Raw genomic sequence first — 17,469 nt, 5'->3', positions numbered from 1 at the left:
AGGCACTCTCTGGGGACTTGGAAAACACTAGTGAACAAAGCCATCGAACGGAATCTCTGCCCTTGTGAAGCTTGTGCATCGTGAGGGTTTACACTGAAGCTGAGGCCCCTTCCTGCACAGCCAACACCCAAGAGGAGTTTGAAACAGGAGACTGAAGGGTTAGAACAGCAGGCTTTGTGCCATTCAGGAGTTAAGTGGGAATTCTCTATAAAACTCCAAATGGTGTATCAAATACGTATCTCACATCTCTGCTCACTTCCCCCTTTTCATCCCTTCAGACAGATTCCTTTTATGGATTAAAAAAATAATGTTGACTTTTACTGAATTATATCAGTTTATTCCCAGGCACAAAACAAGGCCACAGAAAAAAAGGGAGAGGTGCCTGATGTTATCAGAGGCCATTTGGAATAAAATCTAAGCAAAATGGAAACATGAAAGATGTGATTTGCAGAACCTAAAGACTTCATTTGTTCTGAATCAATGTTTTGAATTTAGAAATATGGGGAGAATTGAGAATATTAGATATTTGAGAACCCAAAACATGGATAAGGAATGAACTAGGTAAATTATAAAATGAATATAATGTTTCAGAAATGTTGTGTATTTTAGTAAAAGCAGTAAAAGCCTTCATGTTTTTCAATTGCAGGAAGCTTTCTTCTATTAGATCGTTGGGGTTTTTTTTAGCTAGAAGAAGTGAGTTTTAATATATGTTAAAATTTTAATGTAGACATAAATTATGATGCTCTTAATGTTTTTCCTTCATCACTTATATTTTAATAACTATTACACTTTCAGTCATAGGTGGTAGTGGTTCACGAATTTGAAGGGTGAAACTCTATTGGAAGTAAGGTTTTTAAATCCCAAAGTGTTCCAGTTACATTTCTGGTAATATCGTTGGTTTTTTTTTTTAATTTTTTAAATGTTTATTTCCTTTTGAGAGACAGAGCACGAGCAGGGGAAGGGCAGAGAGAGGCAGACACAGAATCTGAAGCAGGCCCCAAGGCTCTGAGCTGTCAGCACAGAGCCTGATGTGGGGCTTGAACTCATGGACCACAAGATCATGGCCTGAGCTGAAGTCGGATGCTCAACCAACTGAGCCTCCCAGGTGTCCCTGTTTTTGGTAACATCTTAATGATACTCTTCAAATCGTCTTTCATCATTTGAGTGTTGGGTGGGCTGCCAAAAGCCTGGGAAAAGCTGGAATTCTACATTGTTCTTTGCTTCTCGGTTATGTGACTTTGAGGAATGGGCATGGATATTGGAGCTACACACCCTCAGATTCAAATCTTGCTCTCAGATCTTTTTTTTAATTAAAAAAAATTTTAATGTTTTATTTATTTTTGAGAGAGAGAGAGACAGAGACAGAGAGACAGAGAGAGAGAGAGAGAGAGAGAGAGAATGAGCGAGGGAGGGGCAGAGAGGGAGACAGAATCCGAAGCAGGCTCCAGGCTCTGAGCTGTCAGCACAGAGCCTGACTTCACTGACTGAGCCACCCATGCACCCTCCCCCTTTTTTTTTAAATTTTTAACATTTATTTATTTTGAAAGAGAGAGTGCATGTATGGGCACACAGGGAAGGGGCAGAGAGAGAGGGAGAAGGAGAATCCCAAGCAGCCTCCACACTGTCAGCACAGAGCACAACGCGGGGCTCGATCTCATCAACTGTGAGATCTTGACCTGAGCTGAAATCACAAGTCGAATGCTTAACCAGCTGAGCCACCCAGGGGCCCCTATAGCTCTGAGATCTTAAGCAAGTCTCACATTTCTGGACAGCAGTTGCACCATCTGAAGATGAGACGGTGTTTGCCCCGAGGTGGTTGTAAGGATTAAATAAAGGAATGTATGTCGAGCACCCAGAACATCATGGGAGAGCTGAGAATGACCCCAACTGATACTTTTTATTTTCATATCTCAAAGCCTGTGGTTAAATGCAACCCCCTTTGAATTGTTTTTCTTTTTTCTCTCTAGTCAATAGTCTCAAATATTTATTCCTTTTTCTTCCTTTCCCCTCCCACACAATATCCAAAAGTAAAGAAACAGTGTCCTGCAACCCCATCAATTCTGAGCTCCTCCTGAGCGTGCTATATTGAGCTAGATGATGTAACCGTTAGCTAACATTGGCTTTTAAGCAGGCTGTGGCAACAAGTTTCTTTCCTTAAGGCACACTCTGGATCGTATTTCTGCTCAGTTTAGAATGTGGACTTCATAACTGGACTATTTATTGGCCGAGAACTGCCTGTGTTTCATTCTGGCATGTGGCAGTTAACACTTCGCTCATCAGACCACTGTTTCCTCAGCGCAGCCCTTGTCCTGGGAAACTTTGAGCTCTGAAAGAAGTGTAAACTTCATGCTTGTCTCTTTAGATGGTGCAGTGCAACCCAAAGCTTCAGTGACTGTAATGGAAGAAAACCATTAGCAAAGAAAGAAAAGAAGTAGTAGTTTTTTGTTGTTGTTGTTTTTAAATTGTGAGACTGTGACATTGCTTCTGAAAAGCTGATGCTTATGTTATATCTTATTATAGGGAGCCAAGCAGACTTGATTTTGTGTCCTGACTTTGATAGGTACTAGCTAGTGTACCTCTTGGAGCTTTGGTTTTCTCATCTGTAAAGTAAGGATAGTAAGAGTACCTACCTCATAGGAATCTTGGGCAATTTGGGTGGGCCACTCTATTTGATGCACTTAGCCAGCCCCTGAAACCAAGAGTGCCCTTGATAAATGTGAGCCCCAGTGCTAGCAGCAAAAGTGAGTCATAGAGGTGATATATTTGTATACACGTTGTGAACATGTCTCATTCCAGGAACTTACCAGGACCCTTCTTAAATTTTAAATTGATGATTGACTTTTCATTAAGCCCTGTTCATATTCTTGCTGCCATTTTCTTTTCCCAGGATAACAGCAAGTTGCTTGCTCAGAATCCTGTTCGTTCCAGCTCTGTGCCTCCAGGGCAGCCTCCACTAAGGGCATGGTGCTTGTTGCCAATTGCCTGGTGGCTCCCTAAGTTTTGCTTCAAACCCTTTAGACTCTTTCTCTTTTTCCCCAGCTACGGCCTCTTATTTTCTTCATTCACTTCAGAGTCACTGAGATACAGAAGATGAGAGTTTCTCCAGGTCTTCTGAGAGAGTGGCCAGGTTCCTCCAACAAATGTTCATTTTCAGCTTGCCAAGCTGACTCTTTCTGATTGCTTAAAGTATTCTCTACTTTGTCCTCTCCATAAAGCCTTCCAGACTGACCCAAGAGGAATACTCTGCTGCTGCTTCTATGAATCCTGTTAATGGATCCAGTCTGCCATCGTTGTCTACCGATTTCATAGAATGAAACATCGTATTCCTCAACAATGAATTGGGGAAATTAAGAGTATTCTATAAGAAGGAATTATTAGTCACCAAAAAAAAAAAAAAGAATTATTAGTGATGACCATAGTAAAACACATATATTGAAACTATATTAGTTTGAATACTATTTGGCATTGATTTTAGATTTGGAGCCGTTTTGAAACTTTGATGAGTGACAGATGTTTTAAATCTTAAAACAAGTTATGTGTAACAAATAGCAAATGTGTTTTAGGGAAGAATCACCGAAGGTGGAAAATTTCTTACTATGGCATATGTTCCATGAAATATTTCAGAGTAGACTCCTATCAAGTTTAGAGATATATGAGAAACATATTTTTGGCTATAATAAAAATGTCGGTACTTCTTCAACACAGAGATAGTTAAATTTTTTTTAAAGAAAATTGTAAACAATTAAAAATATTTTAGTGTCTTTTTCAATTCAGGGGATGTGTGGTAAATTCCAAAGGGATTATATGAAGATACATAGAACACAGTTTCTGCCCAGCAGGTTGATATAATGTGTATGTTTTGAGGACAGGGTGATAAGCCAGATACATATGGGACTCTAGTCCAGGGCACAGGTGATGAATACCATATCCAGAGAGGAGTCAACAGGAAATTAAGGGCTCTTCAAAGAGAGATCACTTCCACTGGAGGGGATCAAGAGGAAGTGTCATGAAGAAGATAGGATTTGAAAATGACCTAGAAAGAGGAAGATATCCAGAAAGGATATCCAGTAGTGGAGATGAGGTTAAGAAGACATTCTTGGTACAGAAACAGCATGAGCAAAGGACTGTGAAAAGTATAGGACCTATCGGTAAAATAGCACATAATTCGCCTTGACTGAGGTAAGGTGCAAAAGGAGGGAATTGCGGAGAGGGGAGAGGAAGAGGGAAAGAAAAGGAATAATAGTAATACCTCACGCTTACTAAGTCTGTACTATGTGCCAGGTACTGTTTTAAGCCTTTACTTGTATTAGCTGTTTAATCATAAGTAGGATAAGGCTAGAAATATAGATTAGGTTCACAATTTTGACTTTGAATGATGAGAGAAGGAGCTTGTATTTTGATGGGCGGTGGTGTCTGAATTGTGAAGCAAGGACCATGGGATGAACTAAGACTATAGCAATAACAACAGTGTTCACTGACACTTTAAATTGAGGTCACTGAGCCCAATTGGGAAGGAAGGCCCCATGAACAGTAGTGTTCGTATTTTCATATTTACAAATTCCCAAGTCTTTAAAGAAAGAGGATATCTTTTTAAATAGAATAGCATGTTTATTTTATATCCCAGAATTGATTTGTGACCAGAGACCTGCGATATAAAATGTTAAGTATCTTAAAAACAAATAAATTGTTACCTGCTTTAAAGTCACTTAAATTTTTTTTTTTAATTTTATTTTTGACAGAGAGAGAGAGAGAGAGAGAGAGAGAGACAAAGACAGAGCGCGGGTAGGTGAGGGGCAGAGAGAGAGGAAAACACAGAATCGGAAGCAGGCTCCAGGCTCTGAGCTGTCAGCACAGAGCCCGACGGGCTCGAACCCACCAACCTTGAGATCATGACCTGAGCTGAAGTTGGATGCTTAACTGACTGAGCCACCCACGCACCCCTCAAGTCACTTAAAATTTTAACCTCAAGCTAAAGTGACCTTTGTGAATCTATGTCAGGATTAGATACGATTTGATTTTGAAAGAAAACATAGGACCATAATGATATTTACTGTCACTGATTTGTTGATATTATTATTTAGGCTAATATATATGTGTCTATGTGAGGTAACTACATCTTTTTTTCCTGTTAGTCTTTTTTATAGTCCTTGAGCCTTTTTAGGGTACTTGTCTTCTAGGAAAAGTATATTTAAAATATGATGTTGTGTATTTTGATAGACGGAGGTCAAAAGACATGTTTATATTTCAGAAAAATGGAGGGAAAGCCTCACAGAATTTAGGCAATGTTTGGCATACTTGTAGCTGTGTTTTTCCCACGCACAGAAAGAAAAGATGGCCTGTGTTTGTTCTTTGTGATTGGTGGGAAGGGGACAGTGTCGGACTGGAAGAATTTACATCAGGTTCACTTGGCAGGGTTCTGATAGGTCCTTGCTAGTTAATTCTAGGCACACTGTCTCTGTCTTGTTAGCGCGTGTGAACTTCTTGGCTAAGGAATTACAGTGGGACAGTTGTGCTGTCTTATGCGTACAGGATTGCCATCCATTGAGGGTCTCCTGCTCCTGGGCCAGACCTTGTTGTACAGACAGCCATGGCAGGACCCAGCCCAGAGGTGATGCCAGGAGCCCCAGAGAGGGGCTCTTCACTGGAAGAAGTGGCTCTGGGCTGTGACCTCTTTTCAGCTTACTGGCAACAGGTCCCTCATTAGCATGGGGTGCTGGGATACACTTGGCTCAGGAGGAAAATCCAAGGCAAAGCCTTGAAGAAAACCCAACTCTTTCCTTGCGTGGGTGCCTAGAATGATACATTGTTAGCATGCAGCCTCTGGTTATAAAAGGAAGAAATCAAACCCAAATGTGGAGGCAAGTTTCTTAATGCTTTCATTTCCCACTTGAAAGTTTTCTGTCAAGCAGCTTCCTTAGGGAGATGTGACGCAGTAGGTCATGCCCAGGAAATTGTATTTGGAATTTCTTTCAAGTTTCTTTAACCAAAGCTACAGAATATCAGAATAAATACAGATGGCTGCAGCAACACCACCTCTTATAGGCAAGAGGACAGGAATGATCCAGACTGTACTTGAGACCCTAGAGACTGAAAACCCTCCTGGCCCCAGCGAAGCTGAGTGTGTGTCCGGAGACCTGAGCGTGCCACACACTCACCTGCACCACCCTGGTAAACAGCTGACGGGAGAGTGGCCAGGATTCTTTCTTTTTTTTTTTCTTTTTTGATTCAAGTTAGTTAACATACTGAGTAGTATTGGTGTCAGGAGTAGAACCCAGTGATTCATCACTTACATACAATACCCAGTGCTCATCCCAACGAGTGCCCTCCCTAATGCCTGTCACCCATTTAGCCCATCCTCCCACCCACCTCCCTTCCAGAAGCCTTCAGTTTGTTCTCTGTATTTAAGAGTCTCTTATGGTTTGCCTCCCTCTCAGTTTTTATGTTATTTTTCCATCCCTTCCCCTATGTTCCTCTGTTCTTAACTATATTTAATCACATTTTCTCAGATGATCTAATAGAGAGTGCTGTTTTTCCTCCCCATCTTCCCAGTTTTTACCTGGGTATATACTTAAACACCTGAAATAAAGACAAGGCTCTCAGCCTCCCTTGAAGCATTGGACTAATTCTGCTAATGCCAAGTAAGGAAAAGTGTCTTGTGACTTTTGGGAAGTATCTTTTTTAGGATATTCACCCCTTCTCTTATGGATTGAAAGTGTCCCCCTGCAGTTCGTATGTTGAGAACCTAACCTCAGGGTGAGGATGTTAGGAAGTGGGGCCTTTGGGTATGATTAGGTCATGAGGTTGGGTCCTTCCTGAATGGAATTAGTGTCCTTATAAAAGAGACCCCTGAGAGCTCTTGTGCCACATGAAGACACAGCCAGAAGATGGCCATTTATGAACCAGGAAGTGGGCTCTCACCAGACACTGAATCTGCTGATGCCTTGATCTTGGGCTTCCCAGTCTCATTTGTTGTTTAAGCCACCCTGTCTATGGTGGTTTTGTTTTAGCAGCCCAAACTGAGACACCTTCCTGCTTCCTACTTCTCACTGATTGGGAGGCAGATCTGGGGCTGAAGTTTGAAGATCTCCTTTGGACCATGAAGTGAATGCTGTATATTGAGAATGGGCAGGAGAGCAAGATAGAAGAAGCCTGTGCCCTTGGTCCAGTGGAGCCCCAGCACATGGCCTCTAGACTTTCCACGACAGTGAAATGAGCCTCTGGTTCAGGCCACTGTTATCTGGGGTTTTCTGTCACTGAGAGCTGAACCTAAATCCTGGTGAATAAGATTGGGGTAACTAAGTTGAAATGAAGATATGCAAAAGAGGTTTAAATTTTCAGTATAGGATACCTTTTTAAATAGTGAACAGTTAAAAAAAAAAGACTAGACGGAACTGTTAAGCTCTGGGATAAATCTATTAGACAATTCAGCCCAGCTATACTAGAGTTGCTTATATGTAGTTCTTTTCATCAAAGTGAGACATTTAAAACTTGGAAGATTTTTCTAAACCTGCAGTTCTCTGAAAGCTATCAAGTTATTCTGAATTTCTTCAGCATGCTCATAAACTTCCAAAACGTCCAAAACTTTGGATTATAAAATGGATTTGTGATTGATAAAATGGATTTGTGATTGATCTAATTGACCGATCTACATTGTGGTCGGATTCTTACGATTTGGTTTCCTTTGAAGTTCATTGAGATTTATTTTAAATGGTCTAAAGTTATATCCATTTTTATGTGTGTTTCTCATGGGCTTGCAAAGCATATGGATTCTATAATTGCTAGAAGCAGGTTTCTGTGCGTGTTAATGCTCTACATTTATTTCCATAGTGTTTATTGTCTCATCCTCTAGAATCTGATTTTTGTGGGGGGTAAGGACTGTGTTTTGTTCACTGCTCTGTTTCTATTACCTAGAATGGTGACTGACATACGGCAGATTCTAATTATTGATTGCAAGTGAAGTAAGTCAAATCAACTGTGACATTCAAGTTGCCTGTAGCATTGATAATTTTTTCTTGGTTTAACATCAACAATTGAAGGAAGTGGTCGAAATCTCCTACTATGGGCATGCATTTGTCAGTTTTTTTCCATAGTTCTTTCAAATTTTGCTTCATGTATTTTGAGGTTATCTTATTAGTGCATACAAATCTAGAATAATTTCCCCCTAATTTGCATATATTCACATTATGGACTTAATAAGGTTTTTAGTCTTCATGTCTATTGTACTTTATGTTAATATAACTACCTCAGCTTTGTTTTTTATTAGTATTTATTTACTTGGTTTTTCTGCATCTGTTCATTTAGTATTGGAATTTGTCTGGTTGTTTTTTTCTCTATTTCCAGCATTTCCAGGTTCTTTTGACTTGATATTTCTTTTCTCTCTCTTTTTTTTTTAACTTTTTCCAATGTTTTTATTAAATTTTTGAGAGAGAGAGAGAGAGACAGAGAATGAGCGGGGGGGAAGGGACAGATAGAGAGGGAATCTGAAGTAGGCTTCAGGCTCTTGAGCTGTCAGCACAGAACTCGTGAACCACAAGGTCATGACCTGGGCCGAAGTCGGACACTCAACCAACTGAGCCACCCAGGCGGCCCTTGACTTGATATTTCTTTGTAATAACAGTAATAACTGGAATTAAAAAAACCCTATCTGATACTGTGACTTTTAACTGGAAAATGAGTCCATCATATTTACTCTAATGAGTGAACTTTTAGACATGTTTCTGTCATCTTATTTTGTGTTTTATGTGTGTTCTATATTTTTTCTCATGTTTTGCATTTCTTAGATAAATGGATATTTTTATTGTGAACTCCTTTGTTAAATTTATTTACTGGGGGTCCTGAAGGCCTCAGTGGGATGGGCTTTCCTATGGGGAGAGGATTTGTCCTTTTTTTTTTTTTTTTTAATTTATTTTTTTAACGTTTATTTATTTTTGGGACAGAGACAGACAGAGCATGAACGGGGGAGGGGCAGAAAGAGAGGGAGACACAGAATCGGAAGCAGGCTCCAGGCTCTGAGCCATCAGCCCAGAGCCCGATGCGGGGCTCGAACTCACGAACCACGAGATCGTGACCTGGCTGAAGTCGGACGCTTAACCAACTGCGCCACCCAGGCGCCCCGTAATTTTTTATTTTTTAACGTTTAGTTATTTTGGAGACAGAGAGAGACAGAGCATGAACGGGGAAGGGGCAGAGAGAGAGGGAGACACAGAATCAGAAACAGGCTCCAGGCTCTGAGCCATCAGCCCAGAGACCGACGTGGGGCTCGAGCTCATGGACCGCGAGATGGTGACCTGAGCTGAAGTCGGACGCTCAACCGACTGAGCCACCCAGGCACCCCTGTACTTCTATATACAAATAAGCTAGGAGACAGTTTTAGAAGGTGCATAAAACTGCTACTGGGCTGATCTAACCCCCTTTGTCCTGTCTTAGAATAATAGCCCTGATTGCAGCTGCCTCATCTTGAGGAGGGACTGAGGCTTTGTACTTACATAGGCATTCATTCCCTTCATATAAACTTAACCACCCACTTTTCCGCTTTCATCTTCCTCGTGGATGTTTATCCTCTCTGTCTCTCAGTCCGTCTCTTTACCTTGGGAAATTTCCATTTTCTGCTGAGCCCTACCGTACTGTGTTGTCATGTATCCAGGATTATGTTATCATTTATCCAGGAGTGAGTGGTGTTTTTGTAGAATAGTGCTTCGGAGTATGCAGCCTCGTCTACTTTTGGAAACAGAAATCCTCATGTACTTGCTAAGAATTAATAGTAGAGGCAGATTTTATAATTTTCAACAAGCAGTTACAATATGTACAAGTTATCCTTCTACCTACGAGATTTAACTCTGATTTTCAGGTCTCCTGATCCTTAGAAGATTGTGTCGTAGAGCCTTCAAGTGACTGATCGCAGAGTGTTCATGTGTGAGTGCAAGGGGAATTTTATGTGAAGAGAGAGAACTTGTGCTTCTCGAACACCAATCAAGGATTTTTTTCCCTCTCCTTAAAATATCTCTACCTCTACAATTTGGATAAGGAGGAGACTTGTTTATACGAACTCTCTTGAGGGGCAAGGGTGGGATGGGGACAAGGAGAGGAAGGGAGCCTACCCCTTGGGTCTTACTGGGGTTCCCCTAAAATGCCTTCAGGGAGCAACTGGAAAACCACTGAGCAGAGGTACAGCATCAGCCACTTACTTAGGAAGTAAGTCCTTTCCTGTCCGAGCATTGCAAGGTGCCACGTTTGGTTGAGGGTGGTGAGAGACAGAATACAGCAGTAAGCCATATGCCGTCATCAGCCCAGCATGGCGGGAGTGGGGAGCCAGCCTCCTTGGCTGTCTATCCCTGGCCTCAGTTTTCATCTTGAAAAGTTAGAGTACTAAACTAGCAGGCTATTTCATTCTGAATCTTAATTTCTCCCCCTCTATAAATCTTTTGAAATAAAAATAAGTGGCTTTTATAAATGGATTATATTTGGTGCTCCAAGATGCGAATGTCAAACACATGTCTTCGGTTTATATTATAATAAATAAGTTAACAACACCTACTACCTTCCATTGAGTATCTGCTCTGTAGTGGACACTTCACATGTATTTATCTCATTTGACCCTCAGAACTATCTAATGAGAATGAGAAAATGAGGACTGACAGGTAAACACCCATCTGTCTGCCTCTAAAACCCTCTCAAGCTTTCCAACACTGGGTTGCTTTTAGGAATCTGCTTTTATCACTTAACTATAGGTTCAAATGAGTGTGGTAATGTTATAATTACAGCTGATACTCATTAGAATTTTCTAGAGGTGTTTAATTTTGCATGAGAGCCATCTTAAATTTTTGTTGGAAGCCTGGAAGGATGGCAATAATTATCGTTTTCTTGTTATTGCCATTGTAAAGGGGCAAACAAAAGTGCTTTGCCCACCTTTTCCCCCTTCCTGCTCAACGCCTGGAATAAGTAAAATAATTGGCTGAAATGTGTATGCATTTATGTACATAGTTGTGACTTTCACATCTAACTGATTTTTTTTTTCTGTGTTGTTTGGATTAGGGAAAAATTCAGAGGCATAATATGCTCTTAGGAACAAGTTCTTGGCATAGATGACTAGTTTCTCTTTACTTAATTTCTGTGTAATGATAGCCCTTTAACTTTTGGAAGTGGAGAAATTACCAACAATTATTGATTGGGGCAAGAATCAAGAATGAGTCAGAGGTAGACTCTGTATCCTTGTGTTAGGTGAAGGTGGAATCTAACATGGAGCCATTTGCCACATTCTTCCCTTAGATTTTTGCTGTATTTGTGTTGGAGTTAGCCTTTCAGCCCAACAGAGAAGTTTGCCTTGACTCTTTAAGTTCAGTAGTATCCTTCACTGAGTATCTTAGATGTGTAAAGCTCTTCGTATGCCCCATTAGAAAGGATATTTTGGGCCTTTTGCCTCGTTGCGTCCGGGAGAGCAAGATGGGTCACCAGCAACTCTACTGGAGCCATCCGAGGAAATTTGGCCAGGGTTCTCGTTCTTGCCGCGTCTGCTCAAACCGGCACGGTCTGATCCGGAAATACGGCCTCAACATGTGCCGCCAGTGTTTCCGTCAACACGCGAAGGATATAGGCTTCATTAAGTTGGATTAAGTGAACTTCCTTGAATGGGTCATCCAAGATCACTACCTTAACTGAAGATATCCAAGATAACCTATCTTAATGCCAACTCATTGTACATAAAATAAAAATACTTCAATTATGAGTGTTTAAAAAAAAAAAAGAAAGGATATTTTGGTTATGAGCATTTCTGTATTTGAATAAAAAGGGAATTGTTTAGAAGTCGTAAGGGGGAAAAAAACGAGCTTTAGAATATGAAACAAGAAAGTGGCCAAAAATCATAGTTGTAATTGTTAGTATTGCACTTTTTTCATATTCCTCAATAAATTATCTTTACACTCACAGAAAAATGTCCTGGACAAAGGACCACAGCTAGGGGTTCGGATGTGTGAACTGTTAGGCCTGACAAGTTCTGAGGGAGGCACAAGTGATAAACCGGAAGGATTTGTTTGCCTGGGTTTTAATTTGACAATGATCTGTGATTCAAAGGATCACAGTAGAATTCTTTGTGCCTCTCTGGTGATGACTGGGTGCGTGTGGGCTCGTGCTCAGAGTACATTAAACAACTCGATGATGCTAGAGCCACAGATGATGAAACTTTGTTTTGTTGCTTGCAAACAAGGACATTCCCGCAAGCAGGATTTGTTGAAACCTTCCTGTGAAAGATTCTTAAACAAACTTGGTCTTTGTTGACATAAGATAAACCAAATAGGGAGAGTGAGTATGAAAGTTTAGAAGGTTCAAAGAATTTGCACAAACTATACTTTTTGGTCATATTCATAAAATGTTAGTCTTTTGGTGACAAGGAGGTCATTTGATTGTACCTTAGAACATTCCCTAAATGATCAGCTATTCCTGTGTGGCTTTTGTCTTTACTAGAAGGGTGGTCATCTAAACAGAAGGACAGAACAAATAACTGAAAGGGAATCCAAAGCCCAAATTGTTGAGGGGGATCCTAGCTGCTTTAAGCTAGTTCCCAACTGTAGGCCTGGATGAATTATGCCTCGTGATATTAAAATAATTTGTAGATACGAGTGTGGAGTGACCATCTATAATCTTGGAGGTGCCCTAAAGTATAAGAAAGGCGGCAGAAAAAAGGAAAGATCCAGTACCCTTTTTTCAAAATGGAGGCCAGTGTAGATCTTGGAAACCACAGACGAGGGAGCTGGACACAGTTCACCAGCAAAATCTTAGCAGTTTTTGGCATGTAGTGGGAAAAGAAGTGACTGATTTCTAAAAGGCATGAGTTCACCAAGGACAAGTTATGCCTAACAAACTCTGTGTTCTACTTTTACATGGCTTTAGGCTGGTAGATTTAGGAGTTTAAACATAAAGTATTAGGATTTCAGAAAGCATTCCACGTTATGTGTTGTGATAACCTTGGGATGAGCTGGAGAGAAATGTGGTTTCCTGGTTGGTTGCATGATATACCCAGAGTGTTGACTAATGGGTCGATACCAGCTTGGAGGGATGTTCTTTGTGGCGGGCCATGGTACTCTGCCCTTGACCCCATCAGGTTTAACAGTTCTAATATTTTATCATTGGATTAAAATGGAACACATGCTTATTAAATTTGCAGCGACATAAAGATAGGTACAGTACTTAGTATATTGATTGGTGGATTTATAATACAACATAATCCTGAATAATATGAAACTTAGAATTCTGAATTTGACTTTTAAAATAATCACTGAAACAAAATCTAATCTAAACAACCAATCTGTTGATATCTTTGAGAAAAGAAACCTAGGGTTGTAGTTGACTACAAATCAAGTCTGATTCATTCATTCAGTGAACAAATGTTTATTGTGCCCCTATCCATATCGCTAAGTACATGGGGAATACAAGTGATAAAATAGAGACCTTGCTTTCAAGAAGTTTCTAGTCTAAAGGAGTACGTTAATTTCCCAGGGGTGCCATAAAAAAGTACCACAAACTGGGCGGCTTAAAAAGACCAGAAATTGATTGTCTCACAGTTCTGGAAACTAGAGGTCCCAAATCAAGGTGGCGGTAGGGCCATGATCCTCTTGAAACCTGTAGGGGAGAGTCCCTCCTTGCCGCTCTGGCTTCTGGTGGTGGCCGTGAGGCTTTGGGGCTCCTTGGCTTGCAACTGTGTCACTGTAACTTCTGCCTCTGTCATCACGTGGCATTCTCCCTCTGTACGTCATCACATGACATTTTCCTCTTGTAAGCGCACCAATCATAGTGGATTAGGGCTCACCCTAGTGACCTCATCTTCACTTGATCATACCTGCAAAGACCTGTTTCCAAATAAGGAACCAGGGTTTAGGACTTCAACATATCTTTTGGGGGAACACCGTTCCACCCATAACAAGGATTAAAAACTATTCGTCCAAGTGGTTGACTGTAATTCTGATAGGAAGAATTGCCTTTAAAATACAGTGCCGTGAGAACAACACGAGCTTGGGGGAGGCTATCCAGGATGATTGGGAGCTGTCCAGGCAAAGAGGAGGAGTCTCTTTCCAGGAAGAAGAAACAACTGTGCTGAAAGCCTGGAGGCAGGCAGAGGCTTGGAGTTCCGAGAAAGTTACAAGGAAACCCAGTGTAGCTCAAGGGTATGAGGGGAAGGCAGAAGATGAGCTAAGGAGATAGCACGGAGCCAGATCCAGCAGAGCTTTGTACACAGTGTTGAGGTGGCTTGGGGTGGCTACTAAAAACAAACAAAACCAAAAAAGATTAATAGAAGTACACAGGATGGAAGAAGATAATAGGCACACGAGACTGTACTTGTCTGACCACATCTGGAGTGCTTTGTCTTGTTCACAGTGTCAGTTTTTAAGTTAGTGCTTTTCAAAGTGTAGTAGTTGTACTTTGCTTGTTTTTAAAAAAAAAACTTTTAAAAAGTGTTTTATTTATTTTTGAGAGAGAGAGAGAGAGAGAGAGAGGGGGGAGAGAGGGAGAGACAATGCAAGTGGGGGAGGGGCAGAGAGAGAGGGAGTCACAGAATCTAAAGCAGGCTCCAGGCCTGTCAGCACAGAGCTTGGCACAGGGCTCGAACTCAGGAACTGTGAGATCATGACCTAGGCTGAAGTCAGACGCCTAAGCAACTGAGCCACCCAGGCCCCCTGTAGTTGTACTTTGAAGTCACGTATTTACCCTAGAGGAGAGAAATCCTGGGATGGCAGCCATTTGGAATTATTTGGGTGAGAAGACTTTTCTGTAGTTGTTCTTGGGGCAGAATTAGACTGATTGGCAGGAGCTACCGGAAAGCTTCTAGAAGTCAGAGCCACACGGAGCCACATGGGAAAGAACAGGGGGATGCCTGGAGAATGAGTCCTTTCTGTGCCTTGGCCATCCATCAGCTCTGAAAGGTGTTCTGCAGTGAAGGTAAGGTGGGGAATGATGTTCTCCAAGGTCCCCCATGAGAAGTATCGGTAGGTTTTCAAATGTGCCCTTGAGATTTCTAAAATACATTTACCCATACTTTATAATTAAAATGTAAGAGCATTAGAAAGGTTTTAAGATTAGGGGCGCCTGGGTGGCGCAGTCGGTTGAGCGTCCGACTTCAGCCAGGTCACGATCTCGCGGTCCGTGAGTTCGAGCCCCGCGTCAGGCTCTGGGCTGATGGCTCAGAGCCTGGAGCCTGTTTCCGATTCTGTGTCTCCCTCTCTCTCTGCCCCTCCCCCGTTCATGCTCTGTCTCTCTCTTCCCAAAAATAAACGAAAAAAAAATTAAAAAAAAAAAAAGAAAGGTTTTAAGATTAAATGTCCATGGGGGATTATGAAACAACTGAATTCTTTAAAAAGCCTTTGTAATACAATGTGGTCTGTCAATTATATCTCCATTCAAAAAATCTTTGCGGAATTATTTCAGTGTGCTGGTCTTTCACGACACTCTGCTGTGATTGTGGTGGGTGTCCTTCCCCTCCCGTCCTTGGTACAAATACCTCTTTCCTTTTCCTCATGTTCTCTCAGCTGTCCTTATGTGGCTTGTTCTATCAGATTCGTTCCCAGGGATCAGTTGCCAGTCATTTGTGTTAAGCCAAATAATTCCTATTTATAAGTGATGGTATGTAAATGTGTACATCCTTTTTTACACCAAGCAAACAGTTGTACGTTCATTGGGGAAGGAAGAACCAGGAGGATGCACAGTGTAAGTAAAAGTTAGTACTACCCGGGTGCCATGGCACCCAGTCCCTTGGGGGGAGGCCACATTCAAAGAAACACTGCCAAAAGTATACCTAGAAGGAACTTGGACTTTGGCTTGTATCTACTGAAGGAGACAGAGCTCTTACTCCACACCAGCACTTCCCCAAATGCACCCCCACCCCCAGCCCTTTGTTATATAAATCAGCCTGGCTTTTTGGCTTTAATTTCTTTAAGTGTGTGGTGTGTGTTTTTTTACTTCTTTGAGTCAAAAGGAACCTCCTGAACTACAGCATTCATGTGGAGAGTAGCAAAATAGAAGCTTAGGAAGAGCGCAGGCTGAGCCCCATGGCAGATGGGGTGGTTGTGGAAGTCCAGGCTGCGGTGTTGGGGTTGCTGGAGAAATGGCAGGAGGCAGATTAGATCCAAGTAAGTCAATAATAGATCCAAAGCATTGACGTTCAGCTCATTCTATGCATTTCATCATCCTCTGTTATTTTTGAGTATGCTGATATTTAGAAGCACTTCCAGGCATGTTTTAAAATGACAGACATTAAACTCTCTTTGACCAAAATAATTCTTTTCAAATCTCTGCACAGCATGGTTTCATAGTTGGTTCCTCTTGCAGGGACCATTTAACGTCAACACTGGGAAATAACAGTGCTGGTCTCCTGGACTTACTGGAATTCAGAGTCCCGCGTTTGATATTTCTCTCTCTGCATGTTGGTGCTAAGAACTGCCTAAACAGCTCTTTGCAAAGGAGCAGCAGTAGTATGAGGATGAAGGGAGTTTATTTATTTATCTTCCTGTTACATTCTTGTTTTCCTACTCCAGGGGTACCATTGCTACATTGTATACGGGAGCAATATAGAGGCAAGAAGGCCAAGATAATAGTTTTATTTTGGGGTGATACAAAGTGAGTGTTTTTACTTAAAAAATGTTTTTAATGTTTACTTTTATTTTTGAGAGAGAATGTGAGTGGGGGAGGGGCAGAGAGCGAGGGAGACAGGATCCCAGGCAGGCTCCATGCTGTCAGCAGAGAGCCTGACCCAGGGCTTGAACTCACAAACCCGGAGATTATAGCCTGAGCCGAAGCCAGACGCTTAACTGACTGAACCACCCAGGTGCCCCCAAATGAGTGTTTTTAAAAAGAAGTTTGAGAAACTGTGTGAGTAGTACATATATGTGTTCATATATTTTAAATTTCTGCTTAATTGGAAGGTCTTATAATGCTCTATTCTTTTTGTTTTTATAAATCCTATTCCTTGTAGAGCCCACTCTTCACACATTATTTAAATAATTGATTTGTTTAGGGAACTGTTACTGATCAGCCATTACCCCATAGAATTTTTAGAAGATGATGTGATAATCTGACTTTTAAATTGTAGTGCTACTTAGGCCACTGCTATTAGAATTTAAGATCAAAATAGATGTTTCCAGGAACTTCTGATTAAGAATTTACAGATATATAATTATTTTAAGGATTTGGTACTATTTATTAGGGAAATAACTTCAGTTGTTATTAAGTATTTATATGAAATTCAGGATCTTTTTCCAGAAAAGGAAATTTTCAAATAAAGTAAGAATGAGGAAAGGTTGAACTTTGAAGTAAGTGATTTTTAGAAGTGGTTGATTATATTAATTGCCAGAATTTCAAAATTAGTTTTTAAAGATTATGGATGCTGCTTTGTTCTGAGGACCAGGTAAACAGTATTAGGCTTTTTTTCTTTTTCTTTTTTTTTTTTTTTCTTTCAATGACTTCTGGAGTGGAAGAATGCATAAGGTA

The 17,469-nt window shown here is 41.0% G+C and overlaps 2 protein-coding genes across 5 annotated transcripts in view; both read left to right on the top strand.

The window, feature by feature from the left end:
• SLC7A2 (solute carrier family 7 member 2) overlaps positions 1-17,469 on the top strand; it is a 75,926-nt gene that overhangs the window by 20,066 nt on the left and 38,391 nt on the right. The window lies entirely within an intron of this gene.
• On the top strand, positions 11,402-11,722 carry LOC109498746 (40S ribosomal protein S29-like). Its single transcript, XM_045055290.1, has one exon. It carries the CDS (start codon positions 11,440-11,442, stop codon positions 11,608-11,610), a length of 171 nt encoding a protein of 56 aa, XP_044911225.1. The 5' UTR covers positions 11,402-11,439; the 3' UTR covers positions 11,611-11,722.

Source organism: Felis catus, chromosome B1 (genome assembly GCF_018350175.1).
Source record: "Felis catus isolate Fca126 chromosome B1, F.catus_Fca126_mat1.0, whole genome shotgun sequence".
Taxonomy (NCBI): Eukaryota; Metazoa; Chordata; class Mammalia; order Carnivora; family Felidae; genus Felis; species Felis catus.
This window is presented reverse-complemented; position numbering and strand designations above follow the sequence as displayed.

Bases quoted from the DNA above. Each gene is read 5' to 3' on its own strand.
- LOC109498746 (XM_045055290.1), top strand. From the start codon at position 11,440: ATGGGTCACCAGCAACTCTACTGGAGCCATCCGAGGAAATTTGGCCAG.